This window comes from Hirundo rustica, chromosome 4 (assembly GCF_015227805.2).
Source record: "Hirundo rustica isolate bHirRus1 chromosome 4, bHirRus1.pri.v3, whole genome shotgun sequence".
Taxonomy (NCBI): Eukaryota; Metazoa; Chordata; class Aves; order Passeriformes; family Hirundinidae; genus Hirundo; species Hirundo rustica.
Genome location: NC_053453.1, coordinates 30,081,714 through 30,109,196, shown reverse-complemented (window position 1 = coordinate 30,109,196; position 27,483 = coordinate 30,081,714). Strand labels below are relative to the sequence as shown.

The 27,483-nt window shown below is 40.9% G+C and overlaps 1 protein-coding gene across 4 annotated transcripts in view; it reads left to right on the top strand.

Moving 5' to 3' along the window:
- The window catches only part of PUS7L (pseudouridine synthase 7 like), a 28,850-nt gene extending 1,832 nt beyond the window's left edge, over positions 1-27,018 (top strand). For 2 of the 4 annotated variants that reach the window (XM_040063188.1, XM_058420409.1), the window contains exons 2-10: positions 12,985-13,088; positions 13,184-14,120; positions 14,788-14,947; positions 15,905-16,100; positions 17,791-17,889; positions 19,373-19,454; positions 20,815-21,092; positions 22,719-22,772; positions 23,348-27,018. In XM_040063188.1, the coding sequence (XP_039919122.1) occupies positions 13,223-14,120; positions 14,788-14,947; positions 15,905-16,100; positions 17,791-17,889; positions 19,373-19,454; positions 20,815-21,092; positions 22,719-22,772; positions 23,348-23,671 (2,091 nt within the window). In that variant the 5' untranslated portion in view covers positions 12,985-13,088; positions 13,184-13,222 and the 3' untranslated portion in view covers positions 23,672-27,018. Of the gene's footprint in view, positions 1-12,984; positions 13,089-13,183; positions 14,121-14,787; positions 14,948-15,904; positions 16,101-17,790; positions 17,890-19,372; positions 19,455-20,814; positions 21,093-21,836; positions 22,186-22,718; positions 22,773-23,347 lie in introns of those variants that run through there. The other 2 variants (XM_058420410.1, XM_040063190.1) reach the window with 2 other exon arrangements.
- Positions 27,019-27,483: the final 465 nt, after the last annotated feature.

Genomic DNA, 27,483 nt, shown 5'->3' with positions numbered 1-27,483 from the left:
TTTCACAGTGATGTTACACAAATGTTCTCTATTAGGGGGAACAGTACCCACACACCGTCCCTGTCCGGTTACCTGAGAGAGCGTTACTCCTTGAGTACTTTCTTTAGTCTTTTTCCAAAGGCATTCTTTTGGATTAGTCCCATTTATTCTTCTTGCTTTAGCCGTTACCCCAATGGCTTCATAAAAAGGAGGTCAGATGTTATAGCAAAGCCAGCATTCTCTTGTTAAATCAGGGTTTGTTCTATTTAGAATGCCATAACTAGCTTGCATTATTTTCCACAGAGTACCATATTTAGAGGCTTCTTCAGGGGCATCAGCCTGAGGCACTGTTAATTCTCCCGATCCACTGCTATTTGTAGTGTTTGTCCTGCTCTGCCTTACTACTAGTACTGGGTTTGGTCCTACACCCCCCCCCCCCCCCATCTCTGGCGAATGGGGAGCGGGTTCCTTCTTTATTTGGATTATATTCCCCCTATCTCTCCCGGGTTCCCAATGTCTAACTCCCCAATTTTTACCTAATAGCTATTCTTGTTTCTCTGGTTGGGTGACATTGAGATAAACAAACGAGCAGTCTCCTATATAGGTCATTTCTCTTGAAGGACCCCTCCATGGCTTTGAGCATCCTGCTGGTCCAAAGTCTGCTTGCAAATATTTATCATGCCCTCCCCTGGGTGTCCAGTCAGAGGCGATTGTTTCACAGCCCCAATATCCACAAAAATATTCCCCAGGATAATTACAATATCCTTTACTGTGATTTGAGCTTGGGCACATGTAAAATCCCGTTAGGTTCAGTACTTTTCCACAATGATCTATGTTGGTCAGATCACACAATCCTACTCTGAAACTGGGTGCTCCTACAGTAGTTACAGTTTGCAAAATCTCATTGTCATCCCATCGCCATAGTGACCATTTAAAGGGTTGGTGTGGTAGATTGTCTAAGGCATTAATCCCTCTCAAGTATAACATCAGCAAAAGAAAAGTAATCGGTTGGGTCACGTGGTGAGCATCATTGGGGACATAGGAATGGGAGTATATCTGAGGATTGTTCCATTTCATAGACTGCAACCTGTCTCTCTGCCCAGGGTCCTTGCTCTTATTCCCATTCCTGAGGCAACTCCTCAAATATTGTTTTGTTGTCCCACCCTGGGGTTTCTTTCCTCCACAGCTTTTTACCCCTCTGCCTTTCCCGTCAACTCGGTTGCCTCGAGCCACGGGGGGTACCATCTTCTCGGCAGCAGGGATATTCTTCAGGAGGTCCCCGGGGGCGACTCTGTTGCCTCTTGACATAGGAATCCCAGTTCTGATACTTAACTGGGGGTGTATCACACCGGATTCCCTTTAGGTGTGTGCGGCAGGTGCAGTCAACAATTTCAGCTATGAGCGGGATGGGTTCATTAGGGTGATAATAATAATATTTTGGTTCAATCCCTAATGCAAAAATCCTCCACCACTCTTCTGATTCTTCTACTAATCCCTCATATTTAACTTTATATTCTAGAATCCAATCAGTTATGTTCCGCTGCAGTACCCAACAGGGGCTGCAAATTCTTCTAGGAGGGGTTCCTCGCCTACAATGACTCCACCACCTGTCCCCGCAGATTTTACAAATATAACAAACAAAAGGATAACAATTGCACTCTGGGTCTCTACACCTTATCTTAACATCAGAGTTACAAATTAATCTTTCCTCCGTGTAGTGTGGTTCTGGTGCATATTCTACACGGTGTCCATTCATTGATGATCTCTCCTCTGGATCCGTAACTTCAGGTGTCCGGGATTGCTTGTCACCTGCCACTCAGGAGTGGGTTTGCTCACTGGCCCTTTAATTCTGCTAGCATGGGTCCGTCCCTTCTCTGCTGTTCTGACTGCAGTATCTGTAGTAAGCAATACAAGGTAAGGGCCCTCCCATTGTGGGGCCAAGGTTGCTTCTTTCCAGGACTTTATCATTACTCAATCTCCTGGTTGCACCTGGTGCAGTTTCAAATCTAGTGGGGGTCTCTGAGCTAACCTTCCCTTATTCTATAGATTTTCCCTATATTTTATTAGGCTGGTAATGTATACATTCATATTTTGATCTCTCAACTTTGGATGATCTTGTGGTTCCTCTATATTGTAGGGCATTCCATACAACATTTCAAATGGAGATATTCCCATATCCGATCTAGGTTGTGTCCGGATATTTAGCAATGCTAATGGTAGGCATTTTACCCATGACAGTTTGGTCTCAATCACGAGTTTGGTCAATTGTTTTTTAATTTCCCCACTCATTCTTTCTACTCTTCCTGAACTTTGGGGGTGCCAGGGGGTGTGATAATCCCATTGTATTCCCATTATTGCCATGGTTTCCTTAATTATTTTGGATGTAAAGTGAGGGCCTCTGTCCGAGTCAATGGTTTCCGTGACCCCATATCTGGGAATAATCTGCTCTAATAGGGTCTTGATCACTGTTTGTGCCGTTGCCCTTACCGTAGGGAATGCCTCTACATAATGGGTTAGGTGATCCACTATTACCAATAGATATTTATACCTCCCAGTCTTTGGTAACTCAGTAAAGTCTAGTTGGATGTTAGCAAATGGCCGGTATGCTGTAGGTTGTCCCCCCATTAAGGTTTTTCTTAAATTGGCCTTATTTACTTTTAGGCAGGTAACACACCCCTCACTACCTGCATATGTTTGGTGGCGAATTGATCTACCAATGCTTGTGCCCCCCAATGTGTTTTGCTATGTATTCTCCTCATAATATCCATAGCTATGGATTTAGGCAGTACAGTTCTATTATCCTCTGGAAGTCGCCATTCCCCTTCTGGGTCTTCTCTCAACCCCATTCTTTTCATCTTTTCTTTTTCCTGCATAGTAAAACTATATAACTTTTGCAAATTCCCTCTGCTAGTCTCACGCTCTTTTCTTTCAGCCTTCGGATCTTTCTGGGGGGTCGATTGTGATGTCTGCAAAGCAGCCCTTCTTGCTTTCTGATCTGCTGCATTATTTCCCTTGCTTTTAAAATCCAATCCCTTTTGATGCCCTTTCAGGTGAACAACAGCAATTTTCCTAGGTCCCCTCAAGGCCTTCAGCAGTTTCCTGATTAGATCCTGGTGAACCAGGTTTTTTCCCTGGGAGTTTATCAACCCCTGTTCTTCCCATATTTTCCCAAAAGTGTGTATAATCCCATAGGCATATTTTGAGTCAGTATAGATGGTACCTGATTTATCCTTCAACAACTGCAATGCCCGCAGTACAGCATAAAATTCACAGGCCTGCGCCGACCAAGATCTACTTAGAGGGCCTGATTTGATAACTGCAAGTCCTTCTCCCCCAACTATTGCATAGCCAGAGACCTTTTTTCCATTAATTACTCGCGATGAGCCATCTACAAACAACCTATCCCCCTCTTCTAATTCTTCTTCATCTAAGTCTGGTCTTATTTTGGTTTGTTCTTCTATGGTAGATAAGCACTCATGGGCCAATCCATCCTCACTTGGCCTTCTATATAAGAATTGGGCCGGATTTTGTAAGGCTGTAACCTCCAGGGTTAATTTTGGGGAGTCTAATAGGATTCCCTCATACTTCAAGAGTCGGGCATCCGTTATCCATTTTTCTGCCTTTTGTTGCAAAATTCCCCGGATATTATGAGGGGATAATACTCTCAGTTCCCCGTTGAAAGTGATTTTATTAGCCTCCTCCACAAGCAGGGCGCAGGCTACTAGAGCTTGCAAACATGTAGGCCAACCCCTGCTTACAGGGTCTAACAGCTTAGATAAGTACCCAACAGGTTTCTTTTTCCCAGCCCATTCCTGGGTCAGTACTCCATAAGCCGTCCCACTATCTGTGTTTACAAATAGATAAAAGGGTCTCTTCAGATCGGGTAGGCTCAACACAGGGGCATTGACCAAATCATGCTGCAGAGCTTTCAGATTGTCATCTTTCTCATCCCATTTCACTAGCCCTCCTTGGCTCAATTTCTCATATAAAAACTTAACCTTGGTGCTATAGTTCTCAATCTACTGTCGGCAATACCCCATGAGACCTAACAACTGCCTAATTTGCTTCTTGATCTTTGGAGGCGGTATGGATAGTATCCCCTTTACTCTTTCAGGGTCTATTTTCTTCTCCCCCTTCCTTAGGTAATGCCCAAGATACTTTACTTCTTCTTCCACGAATTGTAGTTTTGCCTTAGATACTTTGAGCCCCTTAGCACTCAGGAAGTTGAGTAATCTAATGCTTTCTGCCCGTACTTTGTCCTCTGCTTCCTCAGCAATCAGGAGGTCATCTACATATCGGATAAGGGTCACTCCTTCCCCAGTCTGATATTCTTGCAAAATCTGTTCTAAAGCTTGTCCAAACAAATTAGGACATTCCGTAAACCCCTGGGGGAGCACGGTCCACCTTAGCTGCTGTCTCCTATGAGTGACTGGCTCTTCCCATTCAAATGCAAAGTAATCCCTACTCTTCTCGTCTAGAGGACATGCCCAGAATGCATCTTTAAGGTCAATTACACTATAATATTGTTTTTCGGGACCAAGTCTGCTTAGCAGGGTGTAAGGGTTGGCTACCACCGGAAAACGAGCTACTGTCCTTTTGTTTATTTCTCTTAGGTCATGCACTAACCAGTATGATCCATCTGCCTTTTTTATTGGCAAAATGGGGGTATTAAAAGGAGACATGCAAGATTCTAAGAGTCCTTTGCTTAGTAGCCTCTCAATCTCGGGCTTCAACCCATTCTTTCCCTCTGGGGAGATGGGGTACTGTTTAACCCTTATCAGTGTCTCTGGTCTTTAATGATTACCGAGAAGGGGGGTATATTCAACCTTCCTACACTATCAGGAGTGTACCATACTTCTGAGTTAATTTTTTCCTCATCCTCTACCTTCAAGGGACAAAGTTTTATTTTGATTTCCTCATTTACTACTTCTATATTAATACCCATTTCTATAATTAAGTCTCTCCCTAACAAATTATAACCTGCTTCTGGTACCAGCAGAAGGTTCCCTATTTCCATTTTGGACCTCGATTCCACCAGTACATTCTTAATCACAGGGACTTCAAAGGGCTCCCCCTTCGCCCCTACCACTTGAGCAGTTTCCTTTGATATCTTACATCCCTCCGGTAGTACCTGGACTGTCGATCGCTCAGCTCCAGTATCTACTAAAAACTCAAATTCCTGCTGCTGAGGACCTATTTTTAATTTTATCAAGGGCTTCTGATGTTTCCGTGTCCCCAGCAAATGAAGCCCTTGACTCCTTCAGTCCTCTTTGAAGACTCTCTCATCCCTCAGCCGCTTCCTGCAGTTTCTCCGAAAGTGTCCTTTATTTCCACAGTAGAAACATACGCCTCCATCCTTTTTCTCTACCCGGGGAACCCCTCCCCCATTTCTCTGGGCCACTTGACTTGTTTTGGGAGGGGCATCAATTCTCCTAGTTTCCCTTACTGCTGCCACCATCATTCTTACTTGTCTCTTGTGACTCTCTTCATCTCTTCTCACATATACCTTCTGTGCTTCCCTCAATAGCTCATCCAGGTCTCTATCTTGCCAATTATCTAATTTTTCTAACTTCTTTCTGATATCTTCCCACGATTTAGCCACAAATTGTGTTTTTAGTAGTGCTTGCCCTAACGGTGTCTCAGGATCTAAGCCCGAGTACATCTGCAGGTTTTTTCTCAAGCGTTCTAGCCAATCCGTAGGTGTCTCCTCCTTTTTCTGTCTCTCATTAAATGCTTTGTTGATGTTCTGCCCCCTAGGCACCGCTTCCCGGATCCCCTGTACTATTATCCCCCTCAGATCCTGCATATTGATTCTGTGATCCTGCTGATGATGATTCCAATTGGGATCCTGCAAAGGCCACTTCGTGTCTGCTAAAGGTCCTTGTGCATGTTGTGAATCCCATATCCGCATCCCCGCTCGTCTAATCATATTTCTTTCCTCGGCCGTGAAGAGAATATTCAATATGGCTTGCAACTCGCCCCAAGTATAAATACTTGGTCCCAAAAATTGGTCCAGTCTCTCAGCCACCCCCAAAGGATCTTCCAGGAGGCTCCCCATCTCCCTCTTAAATTCCCGAACATCCCCAGAACTCAAAGGTACTGAAACAAACCCTATCGCTGGGTGAGGTCCCTGGCCCCCCCCCACAGGCATTTCTCTTAGGGGATATAGGTTATGCTGTCTAGCCCGACCTCGGGTTATGGGTCCCTGCACTTCCTCGGGGGGCTCGGGATTACTTCCTGCTTCATGAGGCTCCATTGGAGGTGCATCCGGAATCTGGGGGTTCTGAGGGGGTATGTAAGGAGGTGGGATTAGTAAGGCTTCTTCCTCTTTACTCCTGTCTTTCTTTCGTCCTCCCTCTTTGAGGGGAAACAGGAGCACTTCACCCCCAGGTCTTGTAACCCATACATTAGCATATTCACTTTCTTCCTGACTAAAAGGAATTTTAGTGTTTACCCACAAGTTGAGTTTTTGCCTCACCCAATCTTCTGATGATCCAAAAATAGGCCAAAAAATATTCCGGGAAATCTCTTTTCCACCCCATACTACCACACAATAATGGATCATTTTAGCTTTATCTTTACCCCCTGTGTTAGGGTAATGTTTCCAATTGTCTAATATGAACCCCAGTGGGCTATCTGTTTTATGGGAGTAGAGGGCCTGCTCTTCCCCTGTCCCATCTTCTGGAGTGCCCTCACACAGGTGTGGTGCAGAAGTCACTCGCTTCCCCTTGTTCATGGCTCACGCCCTCTCGGACAATGAGAACCGCACTACTGAGGGTCCACAATCGCTTGGAAAATCCGAGCTGCCGGTTCTCCTCTCACTCACACACACACTCGCAGCACTCCAGGATACCCGACCCAGACCGAACAGATTCTTCCACACATATACTCACGCGTCTTGCGTCTTCGTCCGGACCTTTGTGCACAAAGTTTATAGGGTCTGCCGGCTTCCTTTGCCTAATGCCTTGAATTTAGGTTCGTCGGTCCAACCGAGACAGGAATCGGGTCTACCAGGGCTGCCGACTGTTCGGCGGGGCGCCCCCCAGGCAGAACCAAAAGTCCTATCTTGCAGGTGGATCCAAGTCACGGCACCAAATTGTAATAGACTATGAACACGAAGAAAAGTTCCAATAGGAATTTATTACATTGCAGCAAGCAAAGCAAAGGCAAATACAGCGCTGGATGGCAGGGGGAGTCTCGCTCCGCCAACTGCCGTGAATTGGCAGGTTTTTCAGTCTTGCTTTTATCTTGCTTCTTTCCTCCGATGATGTATGTGTGACGTGTTGCTGGGAGGGTTTCTTTCTGTCCCTCGGTGGTCGCAGAGATGAAGGCTGTAGTTGTCCTCTTCCTTATATGGTAACTAAGCTGGAATTCCTGAAACTGAAAGCTGATTAAGCAAGTAGAGAGAGAGAAAAGAAATTGGGCAAGGGTATGTTTGCCTATAAGCTTAGATGGTAACATAGTAACTTCTTGTTACCTTGAGTTATTTGATCTCCAGTGAACAAAAAATAGTTGATATTTATCACATAAGATTTCCCGTATATTACCCCCTTTTTAAACTCTCGGTCTGGACGTTACCCCGCGGCCCCGTGTGCGTACTTTTGCGCGTGTTACTCTCCGCGCCGCCAATCCTCCACAGCGGATTTTTTAAACTCACAGTCTGGACGCTGCCCCGCGGCCGCGCTTCCTTTCACGCGAATCTTCCACAGCGGATTTTTTAAACTCACAGTCTGGACGCTGCCCCGCGGCCGCGCTTCCTTTCACGCGAATCTTCCACAGCGGATTTTTTAAACTCACAGTCTGGACGCTGCCCCGCGGCCGCGCTTCCTTTCGCGCGAATCTTCCACAGCGGATTTTTCAGCGATTCGTTTTGGCAGCTCTCTCAAGAGAGCTCAAGGCCGTAGCTCTCCCACAGTTCTCGATCGCGTCTCCGCGGCTGGCTTCGTGGTGTTTCCGCGGTTCTTCATACCGTGCCTCGCGTCCCCTCGGACGCAGTAGATTTCCCGGCTCTCGGCCGGACCCCACGGCTCAAGGCCGTGCTCTCCCACGATTCGAGATCGTGTCTCGAATCTCCGCTTGTTGACCGTACACTCACCACGGTTCCTGAGACCGCTGTTTCTCCACTTCTCAGCGGCCGCAATGCATTTTTTGGCCCATGCTCCCTTCGCCCCGGGCGGCCCTTCCCGGGAGCTGTGTTTGTTTCCGTGTTTGTTTCTGTGCATTCCGCGGCCCCGCGCCCTTACCGCTCGGGTCCCGTTCCGCCAGCTGCTCTTTGTCTTAGTGTATTTTGCGCGGTTTGCTGGAGCCGGAGCCCTTCACTACTTTATGTATTCACTGATGGAATTTCGTTTCGTTGCGGGCTGTTCGTTCGAGTCCCGTCTTGGCTTGGTCCTCCTTCTTTTTCACTGCGGGCTCGGGCATCACTTCCCGCGATCGCGGCGGGTCATCAGATATTGTAATAAGTTAGCAGAGACTTCATTATTTTCATGTGAGAAAAGCCAATACTTTATTCTCACAACTCATTTTATACAGTTTTTACAGACGTCTCGTGCAACTTTAGTTGCTTAATAGCTTTCTTGCCAATTACTCTATTGGTTAGTAAAAGGTGTTCTACTTGTCTATCAAATGTCTGTATTCTTGTATTGTTTTCATATTTTCTTTACCAATTCTCATGGGACAAATCCTTTGTTTTTGCAGTGCATTTGTTTTTCAACCCAAAAATAGGTTATGCTAACAAACTTTTCATACCAAGATTGTTTTTTGCATGGAAACTTGCAAATTGCTTAACTAGACTTAGAAAAGATGACAGCTATTAATTGAATAGAGCAGGCCTAGGCCTTTCTTTAATAATTCTTCTACCTGTCACAACACACATTGGTCTGTGTCCTCAATCCGTTGACCTATAATGAGGTAAATTCAACACAATGTGGCAGGGGTTTTGTGTTTTATGAGGCAGTCTTGGCAAAGTATAGAGTGGGATGATGTTAATCAATAGTCATCATGACTCCTAAGTTGTTTCTCTCAGTCAGAGATCGGTGAGATTGGAGATTGGTGCTAAATTATTGCTAATAGGGGTCCTTCCCACATGGAAAGAATGGGAGAGTGTTAAGACATAAGAATGGGGTTAGATCATGAAGGCAGGTGCTGAGAATGTAATTAGTCTCTGGTCAGCAGATGATGCATTCGTTCTGTGTTCTCCTCCCTTGCTGACTGATACTGAGGTGTTTTGAAACTTTACTCTCCTCATATCCTTTAAAACACTATAAAGAACATTCTTAGGTGTTTAATAGGTAGCTGTCATTATTACTGCTGTCCTTAGCAAGATGATTCAAACCCTAGTTTTCATAAATGCCAGATTCTGATGTTGCACGTTGCAGTCTCTGCCTTACATACATTAGGTGTCTCTACTAGGATGCTCCTGAAACTGCAGCTGATTCTTGCCCTAATATTTGAAACCACTATGTCTCCAGATATCAAGACCTCATAACTTAGACCATTTATACTTTGTTATTTTAATTAACCTAATGGAATGGAGTAAGTAAAAGAAAAACATGAAACCCCTTTTCATTGCAATTGGGCAGATCATTACTGGCAAAACTTAAGCAAAGTTGCATCAGTTTACAGGATGAGGCCTTCAGATGCTGGAGAAATTACCTCTGAGAAGACTTTATGCTGCTTACATTATGTATGTAATTGTTTGCTGTACAATAGCTGCTAATTGATCATTCAAAAATCTTGATTAGCGATTTAGAAATCATTAAAAATGTTACACATTTGCACTTCTTGATCATTCTTTTTGACATTCTTTGATTGACATTTACATTGTCACTCTGAGGCATGCATAGTTACATAAGCATTAATGTCACAAAATCTGCTTTTCATATCTGCTTAAAAGCCACAGCTATCCCTCTTGCTTCATAACTGTGGCACTGGAGCCTGTTGTACTAGATGGTGGAATGAGTTTCTGATTTGATTCCCCAGAGATGGTTTCCCTTTAGTCCTCTGCTAACGTTCAGGTGACTCCACTGTGGCCAGCACAGCCATGCAGGGTGTGTTTATTTGGTGTCTCTGCAGCTCTGGTCAGGTTTCCCTGGGGGGACAAAGCAGTAAAGCAACAGTAGTGAAATGACATATACTTGAAGTAGGAGCACATGGCACCAGTAAAACTTCCATCCGTAGTGGTTTGGCAGTGGATTATTTGGGAATTAAGGATGAAAGCAACAGATGTTATGCATTCAAGCACCTGGGTAGAGAAATGAAACTGCATATATTAAGCAAAATGGTGAAACTTGCATTTGTCTGTGATGTCCCATACTACTCAGATGAGGTACTGTTTGTTTTTAAATGGAAATATGGCTTGGCGTAACATGACAAAGCCATAAAGGCCCTTGTGGCTACGTTACATCTGGGTCAGATGTATTTGATGTTCTTACTTTGATCTCCTGTCTAATCAGTGTGTTTTCAGCTTAGATCTGGATTCCGTATCTCTTGTAAACATGAACAATTCCCAGACCTTTTAATCTGCAAAATGACTCAGTCTTCCACAACTCCACTCCAGGACAGCAGAGAGAAGTGATTCCTCTTCCTCAGGGTTTTCTTTGGCAGGCTCCCCTGAGACATATAAAACTCTCTCCTAATAAAACTATAGAGGCTAAACAAGGTCTCCACTGGATCTCTAGTACCTTTTTCTTTGACATTTTCCTCTTGGCTTTCCTCAGGACTTATAAACTTGGATAAAGTTTGCTATGATGGCTGGATTAATTTACTGCATTACCTGGGACTTGTTGGATAAGGAAACTGGGACTGTAAAGAAAGAAAGGAAATAATGGATAGTATAGAGGCTGATCAATTCTGAAGGAAGGAAAGAAACTGCAAGAAAGTGAAAGACTGTGAAAGTGCAAGATAAGGTTGGACAGAGGGAGAACAGAGACAGCAGAACCAAGGTAGCAGGTGGAGCTTTGAGATGGGCTGGGCAAGGACATGAGGGGAAGGGACTGAGGTGCCTTGGGCCAGGGTGCTGCAACTGGCTGAGGAGTTTGGAGAAGGAATTAGAAATCTGTACTCCTGGGATCCAGACCTGTAAGCGGAGAGGAGTGATGGGAGGTGAATGAGAGTGGAGCCAGGCTTCCTCCACGGGCCAAGGCAAGGGTAGCTTAACCCCTTACTGCCCAGGTTTCTATGGGGTAGAGCAGGACCGGCCCAGGGGGAAAATAGGAACAAACTTCAGAGGAAGGGATGAGCAAAAGACAAGACTGAGGCGAGCCCAGAGGGACGGAGCCCTAGCAAAAATGGATGAGAAGTAGTGACCACTAAAAACATTCTTTACCATATGACTGCTCTCTTGACCTTCACCATGTATCATCTCCACTTTTTGTGGCACAAACTGGTCCTGTTTCTTTCAGAGCTCATGAAAATCTCTCACTCCCTTCTATAAATTTAAGGGATTAGGTTTTATATTAACCCCCCCAACGTTAGTCTTATTGAAAGTGTGAAGATTAATTTCACTTGCAAGAGATATTTTTTTCTTTGGAAGTTTACAGCCACTTTGAAAAAGCCTTTTTTCTCACCTGTCTCTATCCCATTCATAATACAAGTACTAAATAAGACAAGAATCTTACTAAAAACTAGGATGACACCATGTAAGGAAAGACAATGCCAATGTACTTGCAGGAGTCTGAATTACAATAATCCTTCTTACTTTGCCCACTATTTGTATTTCTCAGTGCTCTTCTATGGTGCTTCTTTTGTGTGATATATTTAGAATATGGGTAGGAGCTGTGAACTATTTTTGGTATGTGATACTACTCATGTAAGCAATGGATCATGTTTATGAACAGAGGAGGATTTTGCAGGAGATGTCTCATTAGGTGCTATTAAAAATATGTAACTCACAAATAATGTAAAATGCAGCAACCTTCCAAGACAGCAAGGCACAAAACCTGTTTGTGTTGTAAGCAAACAGAAACAGAAAGCAGTGCTGCATTTTTCTAATTGATGGGTTCTGTCCTCCTTCTAAACTGCTTATTCTGACACAGTCACTACATAGGCACAAATCTAATTTATTACTTTGGTTTCCCAGGTAATTGTCTTTCTGTTTCTTTTCTTCATCTAGAGGAGAAAACAGGGCTTATGTGTTATTTCTTTTATATACTTTTACCTGAAAAACACTTCCTGAGCTGTGCCAGAAAGGTGTGATGTGTTATCCTTGAGTATTTCAGTCTGCATATCAGGGACTTGTGGCATCCAGAGGGTGGTAGAAATCTAAGCCGATGAGTTGTGGTGGCTTTCACATCATGCACCAATCTGTGCTTAAAATATGCTGCGTGGGCCATGTCAAGGCACTCCTGCTGCCATTTCCCTTACTGAAGGTGCCACTTGCTCATTAGGTCACCTTTAGCTTTTGTCTGGAAAGCTGCTGCACTTACTGAAAAGCTTGGGGAGTTCCCTGGGTGTTTTCCATTGGGGAAACCTACATCCTGTTATTGGGGAGTTTTTTGACTTCTCTTTGCAAAGTGCAATGTTTGTCTGTTCTGAGCTCTTTCTGGCTCATGTCTGTCTATGAACAGCAAGTGCTTAAATAAAAAGGAAAAGCTATCTAGTAGGATGTTGATTTAAAAACCAACACAGAGGGAACAGCACTAAGAAGTCTGTATTTAGATGTAAATATATGCATGTGTATAAATGTATTAAGCACTGTGTGTGATGGATCCTAAAATAATCATCCTTCAGGCCAAAATCATTTATGTTCCTAACTGAAGATTTCTTGCATATGCCTATCTTTACCTATTTCTACACAGCACACATATTGTATATCTGTCCGTGTACCCGTATCTCACACTCCTGTGTTGGACACCTGTTGGTGTTTTTGAGCGGCTGGCAGGTCTCCAGGGAGTCGTGCCGCCGCTAGAGGGAAGTGCGGCTCTGTGCCAGAGCAGCGGGATTTGGGGGCTCACGAGCACGCACTTTTTGGTGCTAATACGCATTTGTTTAATGTTTCGTTGCCAGGTCTGGTCTGTGTCTGTGGTAAGTCCGCAGAAGCAGGAGCGGGTTGTGCTCGGAGCTTTCCCTTTCACCCAGCTGGACAGTGGAGAGCAGGAACGGGGTTTCTGGTGAGGAAGTTGGCTGTGAGTTGCTTGGAAATGGAAGTTTCTGGTGAGTTGATTCTATTCCACCCCTCTCACTATTTGCTCTCTGCCCGCTGCAGGTGCGGTGGGCCTGGCCGGAGGCAGGGCAGGCTGCAGCCATGCTGCCCTCCTTCAGTTACCTGACGGAGCACACTGGCTTCCGCGGCACCATCAAAAACTCTCCGAGGGACTTCGTAGTGACAGAGCTGGAGATGCCCGAACTCTTCCTCGGAGACACCCGCGCTGAATTGCTCCAGAAGACCAGCGAAGCGCCGCCGGCACAGAGCAGCCTGTGCTCGCAGGAGCCCAAAAAGCGGAGGACGGAGCCCCATGGGCCGGGTGCCCCCGGGTGCCTCCGGGCTGCTCCGCCCGGGCCCCCTGGGCGCCGCCCAAGCCAGGTGGGAGGCGGCTGTGCTGCATCCCCCAGCAAAAGTGAGCGTGAGGGAGACCCCGAGCTACAGTCCGGCCTTGGGGATGCCCCTGTGCTGGAGTCCTTACTCGGCAAGCCCGTGAGCGAGCTGCTCAACAAATTCGCCTGTGATCTGAAGGATACGTGGGGCTTGGAAAACAACGCGGACGCTGGCACTAGGGAGTTCTCGCTAGGACCTAGGCTGGACAAGAAAATTCGAGCTGATTTACACAGTGCTGTTAGGCAGAAATTCCCCTTTCTAGTCACTGTTACAAAAGACAATGAAATGATTGTAAAAGGAAATCCTGATTACAGAGAACTTTGTCAATTAGTGACTGAAAAGGAAACAAGTGATTTCTTTAAATTTTTAGACACAAAGCTAGAAAATTCTACATTTTCCTTTGAGCCTGATGGAAACAAAGAGCACAGAAAAATAGTTCACCACTTTATCAATAGGAAGTTTGGAAAGCTTTTAGAAACAAAATCTTTTACTGTGACAGATGTCAATGATCAGCCAAACACATCCATAATAGTACGGTTTCGAGAAAAAAGTTGGTCCAGAAAAAGGTCTGCTGGTGGTTTTCAGGAGAAGCAAGATGTTTATACAGGTAAATACTACTTTTTTAGTGAAGATGGCAGGTATTGTGGTCTTTTGTAGAAAGACTGAAACTCGGGATCATTTTTATATGACACACAGGCCTGGTTGAGCTATTGTTTATGTTGAAATAAATCATAATCAATGCAGTGGTGTTACATCCCTGGAGAATGTAATGGAGGAATCAAGTTACTGCAGCGATTTGACATAAACTGCTCAGTGGTAATGGTTTTGGTTCTTTTGATTGTAGCCACCAACTAACTCCCTGGCATTCCCAGGGTGATAACTTTCTCTTGAAAGTCATTGTGGGATTTTAGGAGATGCATCTAGATACTGAACAAGTTAGTAAGGTCAAAGTTGACTTATGATCTCATTCTTTAAACCAGTTTCTGATATAGAGAATGTTTCCTGCAATACAACCATGCATGTCTGTTGCATTTTATGAGGCACTATTTTTGAAGGCATCAGGGTTTTTTGATTAGTCTGTGTTTTGTGTACTGTTTTTACTTTTTTCCTTCTGTGCTGTTAAAGTCCCATTTGATTTAGTTTTGTGGAGTAGGACAGTTTCTTTGCAGTTTCCATGCTATTAACGGTTTGAGGGGAAGAACCTGCCCATCTGTCATGGCAGAACACTGAAACATAAAGACAAGTTCCTAATAATTCTGAGATGATTGTTTCAGCTTTCACCCTTCAGAAAGAAAACCTAGAAACACTAGAAGCAATCGGCTTGCTGGCAGCTGAACTTGATATTCTTCCTTCAGACTTCAGTTACACTGGCATCAAAGATAAGAAGGCTATCACTTTGCAGCCTATGGTTGTGAAGAAGGTGACTCCTGAGAGGTACTTAGAGTCTGGTTACAAGCAGTTTAGCACATAGTTTTTGGTGTTATTAAGTATCAACATGGTAGGATCTCTTGAAATGCTCTTACTTACGTGTCTTCCCCATGCCTGTATAGAGTACAGCGGAAATGGCTTTAATCTTTTGTGGTCTTAGGGAATATTCAACTTAGCATTCAAGTCAGTGGTAACACTGCACTGCAAACTGGACTGTAAGGCCAATTGTCCGAGAGATAATTAGCAAAACTTCACATTAATTTTTAAATGATGAAGCAAAATAGGTAAATGCATCCACACAGCAGGAGAAAGAAATAATTTTTATAAATAAACAGTTTATGAAGTTATTAAAGTAATGCTCAGAATTAAAGCTCTTATGCTGCAATTTTCCTTTGATTTGAGTGACTCTTATTCACACAGAAGAACAAAGAGATTGAGTGGATATTTTAAAGGGTAAATATTTGAACTGTCAGCTGTGTTTCCAATTACAAGCATGTGGGAGCACACCCAGAGAATCAGTGCACTGAATTTGTTTTTGTTAAGGCTGACTGAGAAAGAGCAATTGTGTTTTGGAGTCTGCTAAAGCACATTACCTTTTCTTTTCCTTTCTCTTTAATGAAAAACAGGTTTTGAGGAGTAAAGAGTAAGAAAATGACTAATTTTTCAATTAAAAAATTCAGTGCAGTTACTCTGAGAAAATTTGATGAATTGCTTCATTCCAGCATCTGTCAATATCATAAAAATGGCAATTATGCAAACATTTTAAAAGTATTTCTGGATTATAACTAAATTTTAAGACTTCTATCTCTGCATTTGATTTTGTTTTCTCATAAAAATTGTTTTACATCCCATTTTATTTTTTAAGTGTTCTTACTATCGGTGCAAAGGTGAAAAAGACATTCATTAGAATTTGTATAGCTTTAGTAGAGGATGGTTCGTAATTTCTCCCAATTATTTATTCAGGTTGAAGGAAATTGGAAACAAAATGGAAAAAAAAGGTATGAAAATATACAATATCCGTCCAGCATCCCAGCACCTCAGACTTGGTCAGCTGAAGGGCAATCACTTTGACATAGTTGTCAGAGATCTCCAACACCACAGTCATGACTCTTCTACAGATTTGAAGAAGAGAATATCTGAAGCAATGGAAAGCATTGAGGTAAGAAAGGCTCACGGTTGCTGATAATGAACAGGTTTTATTCTTTGCTGTTATAAAAAGTACTTTTAAGGAAAATGCTTGTAATGGCACAATAATGGCAATATTTCCCAAGTTTGGTGCTTTTTGCAGTTTTATATCTTTCCTACATTACTTAGGGAATCAGGAGTAAAGTTGCCTTCCAGGAAGGGACTACAGGTGAATTGATTCTGTGTTACAGACTGGAGACTCCAGGGTGGTACAGCAGAAGACAAGGAGAATTCAGAAACAAATGAGTATCGATAGAAGAGCCATTGCCGCACAGAGCTGAAGCCAGCCAAAGTGATGGGTCTCACTGTGGCACATGAGGGGGGAAACAATGTACTTACACATCCATATAATGTGTATGTGATACGTGTATATACACACATATACTCAGTGCACATGACAGCCGCTTGCCTTTTTTGGTCATGAGAGGAACACGCATGGTTGGCTTGAATGAAAAACTTTAATGGTATGAACATATGTGGAATGTCCATCTCTGAGAAGGAAGATTCCCCTGAAATGCAGTGCATTTTGATTCTGTATTCCTTAGTCCCTGAGGGAAACTCCCATCACCAGACATTCTTAAACTACTGAGAAAAATAAAAGCAAATAATGGAAGGGAAAAACTGTAGATGTTTTTTACAGTATTGATTTTCTTGCCCTATTTTTAGAAGTAATAACTATAATATAGATTTCTTTAATAAGATTAATCCAGGAATAAAGTCTTGAATGAAAACTACCCAGAGTGCAAAAGCAAAACACATTACAAGTATTTTGGAAATTAATTTTATTATTGAGAAAAGCATTCAGCTGGTACTGTAATAATTTCTTTGCTCCATCTGACTTGTTTTATTTTACTGTTTGGAAAATGGACACAAATTCCTATGATTGTATGTCTTGCTTTGTTAGATTTACCTTGCTAGTCAGAAGATCAATGACAAAACAGGATATGTATCAATCCAAAATATGCATTCTTCATCTTCTTTGAAAGCAAAATTCTGTATGGGACGTATAAGTGTCCACAGCAAGATTATAAAATTTGAACCTAATAACCATTTGCAAAACAAATATATGTTTTTTGTTTGTGTACTCCATGTGTACTTGCTACTTTTTAGAAAAGGGTGTTTTCCCTGGATCACATGACTTTGACTTTTCACATGTGACCTAAAACTCATCAGGAGATTTAAAATCCCAGTTAGTGGAAGTGTTCACTTTTGACATTTATATTGCAATAACAACAGAAATTATCTCACGTGAAAAAGATTAGTGTTTTTTTAAAAAAACGTCCAGTGGTTACTGTTCATTAGCTGTGCTGTACTTGCTGGAGTAGAGATTCCATAATCTGACACATTTTAAAAGCTTAATTACTTTGACTTGACCTATAGTTGTAATTATAATAATTAACTATATAGAAATAATTTTGTTTTATTTACCTGGGATCCTTTTAATGATGTGAAGACAATGGTAGAACTTGATAGTCTTTTCAGATGTCTTTTTAGTGCCAAAATATTGTAATGGATTATGAGTTTTGCTTTTGTTTCATATAATTTCTGATTCTGGTTTTATGCATTTCGGATGTAAGTATAGATGTATGTGCTTGTATGCCTGGTCTTATTAATCACATCCAGTACTTTCATGCATGTAACATATTTTTTCTTTCTCATTCCAGACAAAAGGTTTTGTGAATTACTATGGACCTCAGCGATTTGGACAAGGGCAAATTGTTCAGACAGATCAAATAGGATTGGCGTTACTGAATGAAAAAATGGTATTTCCATTTTGTAATTTGAGTACTTACAGTCAAGAGAATTTCATATTACTGTTGCAATATCTAGCACTGCAGTTGACCTCAGTGAACAATTTCATTTGTGCGATAAATCCATCTGTGTGCTGGAAGCGATTGCTAGATCAGTTTTGATAGCAACATAAGCATGGAGGTATTCATACTGAAACTAAAACCTTTTTCTAAACAGCAGGTGAAACTTTAAATAGTTCTTGGGTAATAGTTCTGTCTGTGATTGGAATGCGATTGGGATTGTCTTCATGCCACTTGGCAGGAAAGTGGTTGCATTCCATACAGGATTTGAACACTGAAAAGAAGCAGTCTTCATAGTGTTTGTTTATGGGCCTGGTAGCCTCCAAACTGTAGCTTCTTTATCCTTCTGGGGGTCTGCTTACTTCTTAAAAATGTCACACAAGTTCATAAGAAAGGATTTGCTGTTTCAATACTGCAATAATTTATCTGCTATATAGAAGAGGTTGCTGCTTTTCATTATTCCTTGACTACTTTCTCAAACTCTCAGTTCTGAGCTGATTAAGTAATAATTAATAAGAGTAATGTAATACTTTTCACTGTATGTGGTATAGTGTTTGGCACAGGTAAAAGACTAATCAGACATTACAAAGTCGGAAGGATTCTTGTGAATCCTGTTTTTCTTACCTTGTTTTGATTCTGAGAAAAATCAGGAAAACTTATTTTTCAAATACAAGATTCAAGATTTGAGGGCAGCCCGTGAATGTTGCTGTTCATGTATCTGACATCAGACAGCAGTTGGGCCAGGTGCCAGTCCCTGAGGAGTAATGATTTAAATCCTTAGTCTTAACTCAGTTACTTTAATTTAAAATATCTAGGAACTACTATTTATATTAAAAATGTGCCAGTATGTGCTTGCACAGTCCAATACAGAGGAGGACAAGAGCCAGGTGTCACAGGTTGGTAGAAGTGATAGCAAATTGAGCATCTCCTCCGATATTGCAAGTAGCAGAGATTACTGTAGTGTTTTTCTTGTCACAATGTCATCTAACCTAAGTTGGTATCAGTTTTAAAAAACAAAATAAAAAATAGTTGTCCCTCTGTATGAGACTGTGGAAAGTGTTCAAATCTAAATTTTGCATGAAGCAGGCAGGATGGAAGGAAGAAGCCTTCCTGTTCAGGATAGAATAATGACAATTTCAAGTGGAGAAGTTTGAACTGGATGACCAAGAAAGTGACTGGTTTCTCACAGAGCTTTGAAAACTGTTTTATGTTTTCTGGGTGACTAAAACCTCTTTTTAATTTGAGAAGAGACACAGCACATTTTTCTATGGTACATGGATTCTTCTGTGAAACGGAGAATTTGACTTTGACACTAAAGATCTGATTTAATTTTGACAGCTTGCAGAATATGTTAAGACAGACTTGGATGCACAATTACCTGTTTAGCTGACAAATAGTCATATTTAACTGAAAAAAAAAATTTTGTTCTTTTAAGGTGAAAGCTGTGAAATTATTTTTCACACCTGAAGATACTGATGATCCTGTAAACAATGCAAAAAGATACTTTCTTCAAACTGGTATGTCCACTTAAATTGTCCATATATTTATGCAGAGTCAATATTGTGAGGTAATAAGGTGTTGCTGCACAGGGAGATACTTTTTATTTTCCTACTGCTTTATGCGACTTATACTTCGTTATGTGAAACTCAATAGAGTTGCATATTTAAAAATTATGTGAGGATGAAGCTCTAATTTGCAAAATAGTGGAAAATGAATGTACTTCAGGTGGAAAAAAATACAGAAGCAAACGCTGCATATCATATTGCAGGAAGAGACTAAGATTGATCAGAGGAGTTCTGGTCTCTTTCCATCTGTCTGCTTTTGGACAATGAAATTCTCCTTAGTGAGGGAAGTGTACAGGAATACGGCACCTGACTCATACTCAGGACTTAACACATCTACTTTCTTTCTTATTTCAACTAAAATCAGCAAAATAGGTCAAAGGCAGGAGTGTGCTGAGTAGAGTGCTCTGTTTGCCATATTTATTTCTTTTACCATTCAGCTGAACTCTATCACCAATTTGAAGTTGCCCTCTACTTCAAATGTATTTTTCTTTTCAAATATTCCACATATATTAGCCTGCTTATCACTGTAGATTGTCACTATGATACATAGTGTCTACAATAGCTTCAAAAGACAAAGATATGTTTGGTTTCACAAAAAAATAATAAGATTCTGTTCTGTACATGGCTGTATGATGCATAGAAAAACATTGCTGTGTGCCCCTGGATGCAGCTGCTTGCCTTTTCCTGAAAGCGGACGTTGAAGTCTGTGCAAAAGGCTTCATCAGATAATCACTTGTAATATGAAAAAACAAAAAAACCAGCCCAAACCAAACCCCCTTAAAATTTTAAATATACAGCATTTATATACTGTAGTAAAAATCTGATTAAATGCATTTTCATCTTGGTTAAGGGTCAGACTTCTCTGAGGCCAATGTAATTTTTGCCTTTAAAATAAAGACATAGTTTTTACCTGCTGTGAAATACATCTTCGGAAATGATGAGAAATAGAGATTTAGTGTTTTTTTATAGCTTTGTTTTTGCTTTCAGTTACCTGGTTCAAAAAAAACCCTTTGGAGTGATAAAGTAAGTTTCTGGAAAAAAAATTGTTCAAACAGGCCGAATAACTGAATGACAGGTAGTTTAATTTATACTGCATGAAAGACAATAAAATTCGTCAGTCTATGTTGATAGGCATAAAATATGAAATACATGTATTTGTCTAACATGACACATTGAAGGAAAGGAAATAATCAAAGCATGGAGACATTAGACTGACACCTTTTTTCCCTATTTGATTATTTTATCTTTTTAAATGTCAGGTAGTACTTGGATAACGAGGGATTACTGACATAGTTATTTTTGTTTATATCAGAAGATGCAAAGGGCACACTTGTGATGCTGCCAGAATTTAAAGTAAGAGAGAAGATGTTGCTACGAGCTTTAAATCGCTATGGTGTAAATCATGAAGGTTGTACCAAAGGATGGCTCAACATTCCTCACTCCTTGCGCATATTCTATGTCCATGCTTATTGCAGTAAAATTTGGAATGAAGCAGCATCATATAGGCTGAAGACCTATGGCTCAAAAGTGGTTGAGGGTGATCTTGTCTTCTTGGAAGAAAATGATGAAAGCTTTTCCTTGAATGACAAGGTGAGTCTTCTTATAAAGTACTTCTTGTAAAAAGAAAGCAACAACAAAAAACCCCAAGTAACTTGATGCAGTTGAGTATATAAGCAGACATGCTGTAATGCCTTTATTTTGGTTCATTCATTAAAATATTTAATATTTATGACAAAATTAAAAAACATGATGAAGGATTTTTTTTTGTTTCACCATAAATAGATATACGAGCTACACATATAATTAGCAGCTTTGATCTGTTTTGGCTGTTCATTTTTTTCAAGTGAAAGGAAGGAACATAAGGTCAGAAATTATATATGTGAAAATTTAGTCTCCATGGTATATAATGCTCTTCTTAGGGTCTGACTGGGGAAAACCTTCAGAGTAGACTCTGGGTGTGCCCGTATTACCAGTCAGTGCGGATCTGAGTCTTGCTCTCCACATCAGGCCTTTCCTAAATACAATGCTGAGTGTGAGTCCAGGGTGAAAGAGGCCTCAGGCTGAACTGATAATCTCATTGCAGCTACAGAGACAAAACATGTTTAGCACAATTCCACTTGTGCTGGGTCTAAGCTGGTAGCAGCTGTTCAAAAAATGCAGCAGTCTTCTTGGTAAAGTAGTAAAGGGCAAGGGAGTGCTTCTGCTTGCCCATAGCTCAGCCAGGGAGCTGTGCATGGAGCCATAGGTGAGCCAGTGCATAGAATCTAGCAGTGGAGAGTGTGCTCCCAGGTTTTGATGTGCTGAAGTCCATTCTGAAGTGCTCTCTTCTTTTAGGGTTAGCATGTCTTATTGTGAAGACAGTTGCCAAATAGCAAGTGGTAGGACAAGAGGAAATAGTCTCAAGTTGTGCCAGAAAAATTTAGATTGTGTATAGAAAATACTCTTCACCAAAAGGCTTATCAAGCACTGGAACAGGATGCACAGAGAAGTGTCTGAGACACCATCCCTGGAGGTATGTGATGAGAGTTTAGTGGTGGACTTGGCCATAGTGGGTTTGCAGCTGGACTCAACCTTTTCCAACATAGATGATTCTATCTTTCTCCTGATCAGATCAGTCATAAAATGTGCAGTGCTTTGCTGGAGAACAAGCAGGTGTGTGCAGAGGCAGAATGTAATTAATTTCTTTTGGGTGAACCTCCTAAAAATTTGACGGCAAGAGCATTTGAAAGGTTATCTCCAGTCCCTGTGGAGTGGTTTGTGTTTCAATTGAGATTTTTCTTTACTAGTATTTTTGAGAGTGAATGTAAATGAAACAATTAGATCAAATAAAATTAACAGCAGATGTATTAAATTCAGTATTGAGTTACTGAGTTTTATGTAGATATATTCCTTCTTAACATAGAACATTTTTCTTTGTATCTTTACATTTGCTGATGTAGCCAAAGATGGCATTGACTTTAACTTCGGACTCAAAGAATAATAGTGGTAGTTAGTGTCAGTAAATGTTTAATACAATGCCATCTGCCCATAAACTAATTAATTTAAATTAGGCATATTTTAAGATTTTTTCATACCTGAGTTTATTGCCCCTGCAGTAGTCAAAGAACCTTAATAATCTTTGCAAGTTTGTGAGTACAGTGTATAATTCCTAAAAGAAAGCACATATTTTTACTTTTTAAAAGGTTGATATATTTTTCTTCTTAAATGTCTTGTCAGGTTCATGTAGTCACTGCTTCAGAAGAATCAGCTAACAAATATTCTATATACCAAGTAAGTATGTATGAAAAATTCAGAGGTTTTAATCTTTTTATTTGATTATGTTTTGTTTCAAAAAATGTGATTAATTTAACTGGTGCAGTCTTTGTGCCTGCCAGAATGCTCATTGAAGAAAACACATGTGAACTAATTTCCACTCTCATAACAAATTTACTTGGTAGTGAAAACAAGTACAGTGTCATTTGCAGTATGGCAGTGTTTATCCTGAAGCTGAATACTTCGGGAATGATTTCAGTCTACTGGAATGAATTTTCAAAAGCTCTTGTCATTCTAATTTTTTAAGGTTTCAGAGTGTAGTTGTGAGTTGCATGGCAACTTAATGTATGGCAACTGAATGTCTTTACTGCTGTATACTGCTTTGTTTTAGGAATCCTGATACATTGATTATTTTTCCTGCTTTAATTACATTCAATATACCTGCCATGCACAGCTTCATTTCACAAGAGAATTTACTGGTTTACTATTTCAGGCCTCAAAACACAAGATTTAAACACGTTTTAAGTGATCACATTTATTTAAAGGGGAGTGGGTGAGCATTACCTCAAATATGTTTGTTTTTTTCTTTGAAGGTGGTTCTTCCGATGGTGGGACATAGTATCAAGTATCCCAGTAATAAAGTTGGACAATGGTACCATGAAAGACTTTCTAAGGATGAGCTGGAGTTGTGCAAATTCAGAGTGTCTCCATTACAGCTGAATATACCTGGATGCTACAGACTCATTTTGAAAAATGTTCAGAATCTCTCGTATTTTTTGGAAAGTAGTGAAAGAGAGATCGAAATTGAGGACAACCATCTGAATGATTTAAAAGTCTCTCTTCATATATCATTTGACCTTGATCCTTCATGTTATGCAACAGTCTGTCTGAGAGAAATAATGAAATGTAATTTTTAAGATTCCACATAGTGAAAGATTGCTGGAATACTGTACAATGTTAGTATTTCACATGTAATGCCAAGAACATAAGGGAGAATACCAGGTTCAAGTCATGAACAGGAAAAATTTGTAGATTGAAATTCATACGGATAACGAAAAAAATTACCAAAATCCTTTGGAATGTTTCAAAATCATTCCAAACTCTAAATGCATTGAATGCATTGGAGTAAAACTGTTACACCAGGCAGGTCTAACAGAACTTAAAGAAACCATGGGCAGCCAGCATGAATTCCCTGTTTGCATAGACATCTGGCATGTAAAGTTAAGTCCTGGAAAACTATTTTCAGCAAGCAAATATATCTTGTAATTCATAGTATTTTTAAAAAATGTTTTATACTAAATGTTGTTTAAGCAATAATGTCACAAGTTTACAGCCCAAAGGTTTCTAACTGAAAAGTTGTTGTACTTTGGTTTCCTAAATATATTGTGTTTCATTGTGTTCAGGTACTTAGTGTTGACAGGTAAAAATCCTGAGTCAACAGTGACAAGTTGTTGGTTGCTTTATCAGACATTTGATGAATGCCCCAAAATAAGTTAAAGCTGACAATTTCAGGATTCAGTAGTGTATAGCTGGGAGAGCCTGGAAGAGCTAAGTAAGCTCTTCAAGATCAGGCAAGTACTTGACATCACTGAAAAAGCACTTGTAATGAAACAAAAACCACTTGGTCTGCTTACCAAGATGCAGATGTTCCTGTTACTATCAAGCCTTATGGTAGCACAAAAAAATACTAACCAACTTAGGAAAAAAACCCCTCTTCTATTTTCTTTTTGATTAGGTAAAAAAACGTTAACTGATTAAATGAGTGGATTTTTGAAAAAGGGGAGAACAAAAATGCATAATTTACCTTGTCTATTTGCCACTGTACTGCAATATTTGAGAAACCAAATTAGGACATTGTAGTTTGGTTGGGTGGCAACCAGATTAATGAAATTATGATTGGATGATGAGGTTCAGAGAGTAGTGGCTAAAGGGTCACACCCTCCCTGGAGTGAGTGTCACTGGGCCTCATCCTGCTTCATATCTTTGTCAGTGGCCTGGAGGAGAGGATGGAATTCACCTTCATTGAATCTGCAGATGACACCAAATGAAGGGAACAAATGGATATTCTGGAGAGTGAAGTTGCTGTTCAGGGCAGCCTAGACATGCTAAAGGAAGAGGCCAATCTGAACTGTATGATGCTCACAAAGGACAGATGTGAAGTGCTATCTGTGGGAGGGAAGCACCAGTCCAGCAGCCCGTCTCTGCAGGGACCTGGTGGGCAGCTGAATGGGGGCCCTATTCAGCTCTGTTCCTCGGCAGCAAGAAAAACCAACAGCCTTCTGGAACAGGTTAGCAGGGACACATCCAATAGATCCTGGGAAGGTATTACATCGCAATTTTCAGCAGTTGTTTGACCACATTTAACTTTTACATTTGGTTTTGGTCCTTAGCACAAGAAAAACATGCAAGAACTGGGCCAAGCTCAGCAAAGAGCCTCTGACCTATTTAGGGCACTGGAGCCCTTGTCATTTGAGGAGATGCTGAAGGGACTGGGCTTCACCAACTTGGAGGAGACACAGTTTGGGTGGGGATCAATAGCAGCTCACCAGTACCTATGAGGAGATCAGCAAGAAGGTGGGGCCAAGTTCTTCGTAGTGTGTGTGGCAGGAGAACAAGAGACAATGAGCCTAAATTGAAATGACAGATTTAGAATGGTTGAAAGGAAGGACTTTATACCTGCAAGGGCAGTCAGGCAGTGGAACAGGTTGCCCAGAGGCACTGCAGCCTCCATCTGAGGAGGTTTGTAAGACCAAATTGGATAAACCTCTTGGCAACTGTCCTGGTTTCAGCTAGGCTAGTTAATTTTTTCTCAGTAGCTGTTACAGTGCTGTGTTTTGATTCGGAATCAGAATGGTGTTTTGGCTTTTTGCTGAGTTGACTGTCCTGAGTCAAGGACTTTTTTCTTGTCTCATGCTCTTGCCATTGAGGAGGTACACAAAGGAAGCTGGTAGGGAACAGGTGACCCCAACTGACCAAAGGGATATTCCATACCACAGAACATCATGCCCAGTATACGAACTGGGGGGAGTTACCTGGAAGAGGAGCCAATCTGGGGTTCGGAAGGGAGGTCTGGCATCAAACAGAGGTTGGTGAGCAATTCCATTGAGCATCACATACTTTTTACTTTTTATTATCGTTATTATTATCATTGTTTAGTGGAGGCAGTTAAACTAGGGGCCGGAGATCCTGCCAGCCTGAATTGCCTGTAGATGGCAGCATAACTTAAAACTAGGAGAGTCTACTCATTTTTGCTGAGCAAGAATTAATACTATAAATTGATTTCTATTTATTGCATTAGTTGATAAAATGATTGCATCATTTTTGAGATGATACTAAAAGCTTAGTATGATAAATTTCCCAAGCTTGAGGATTATAGGAATAGTAAAAATAGAAATAAAGCTCACATAATTTCAATGTATGTATAGAACTGTGCAGCAATGAAGGATCTAGATGATTCTATACCTTAAAAAAGAGGATTAATCTGTAAGTCTGGTTCAGTAATTCAGAATTTGATCCTTAGCTCTGTATGAGGAGATAGACTGTCATGCACACAATATCTACAGGGCCACTGCAGGTGTCTTACAATGCAAACTCTATTGCAGTGCTTAATCTACACCTCAAATTTATGGTGTCCAAAATGATGGAAAAATCCATTTCCCTGCCATGACCCAACTGAGTAAACTTTCTTCCGTCTTTGCTTTTTAGTATCACCTCTTCTGTCTTCCACCTGCCCTTAAAAATCCTCCTGTTTTGGAAGATTATTTTTAACTTCAGTAATTTTGGTATAGCACAGTTAAAAAGAGATGTGTCAGCACAGGCATGGTAAAGTGCTCCAGCACAGACAGGAGGCTGTATGCAGTTACAATGATCAGAAGAAATAAACTAGCATGAAAGTTCTGTTTGAGGAGACTATTGTGGTCATCGTCTGGATGAATAGAGCCTTGAAAACCATCTCATCACATACACGATTTGAGTACAGAAGGTATTAAAAGTTGAGCATTGATTTGGAAAAACACAAAAGGTCAGATTAAAAGGTTTTTGACTGAAAGGCATGCTATTTCAAAATAAAAGATCAGAAGATGGTGTTGAAAGAGTTCCCCTATAATCATTTTAGGATCATTTGTCAGTACTTCTATTGAATACTAAAAAAACCCTAATCTTCTTAAGTAAATCATTCTTTCAGCAACTTTAAGGTGAAAGAGCTAATTATGTGTGCCTATAGGTTAAATTCCTAGAGTAGAAATGTTCTACCAGGAAATCCAGGTTAGCCGTTAGATTGTTAGATGATAAACATCCTTTTTTACTTTATTTTATTTATTTGTAATTCATTCTCCTAATCGTAACAGCTATTTTGTGGGGTTGTGTACATGAACAGCTGAATTCAGTTTTGTATGAGTGCAATACTCAGCTTCTTAAGTATAATCTATATATAAGCAAAGTATCAGCACCCCTGCGTTAAGAAAAGAAGATTATCATTATGCACTGATCTGAATTTAAGGAAAAGATTAATGTGTTATCTCTCATTTTACTAAGCAGTTCTATTGCTACCATCCTTTTCTGATAATCCTTTAAGCAATTTGCTAGTGCTAATGAAGAGGGGTTCCTGATTCTATTCTTAACAAAAGGGGTTTTAAGTTCAGTGACCAGTTGATTTTTTTCATCACAGATGATAGACAATTGGGAATTTGAATGAGAGAAGTGCAAGTGTTCTTAATCTGTGAAATCCTGT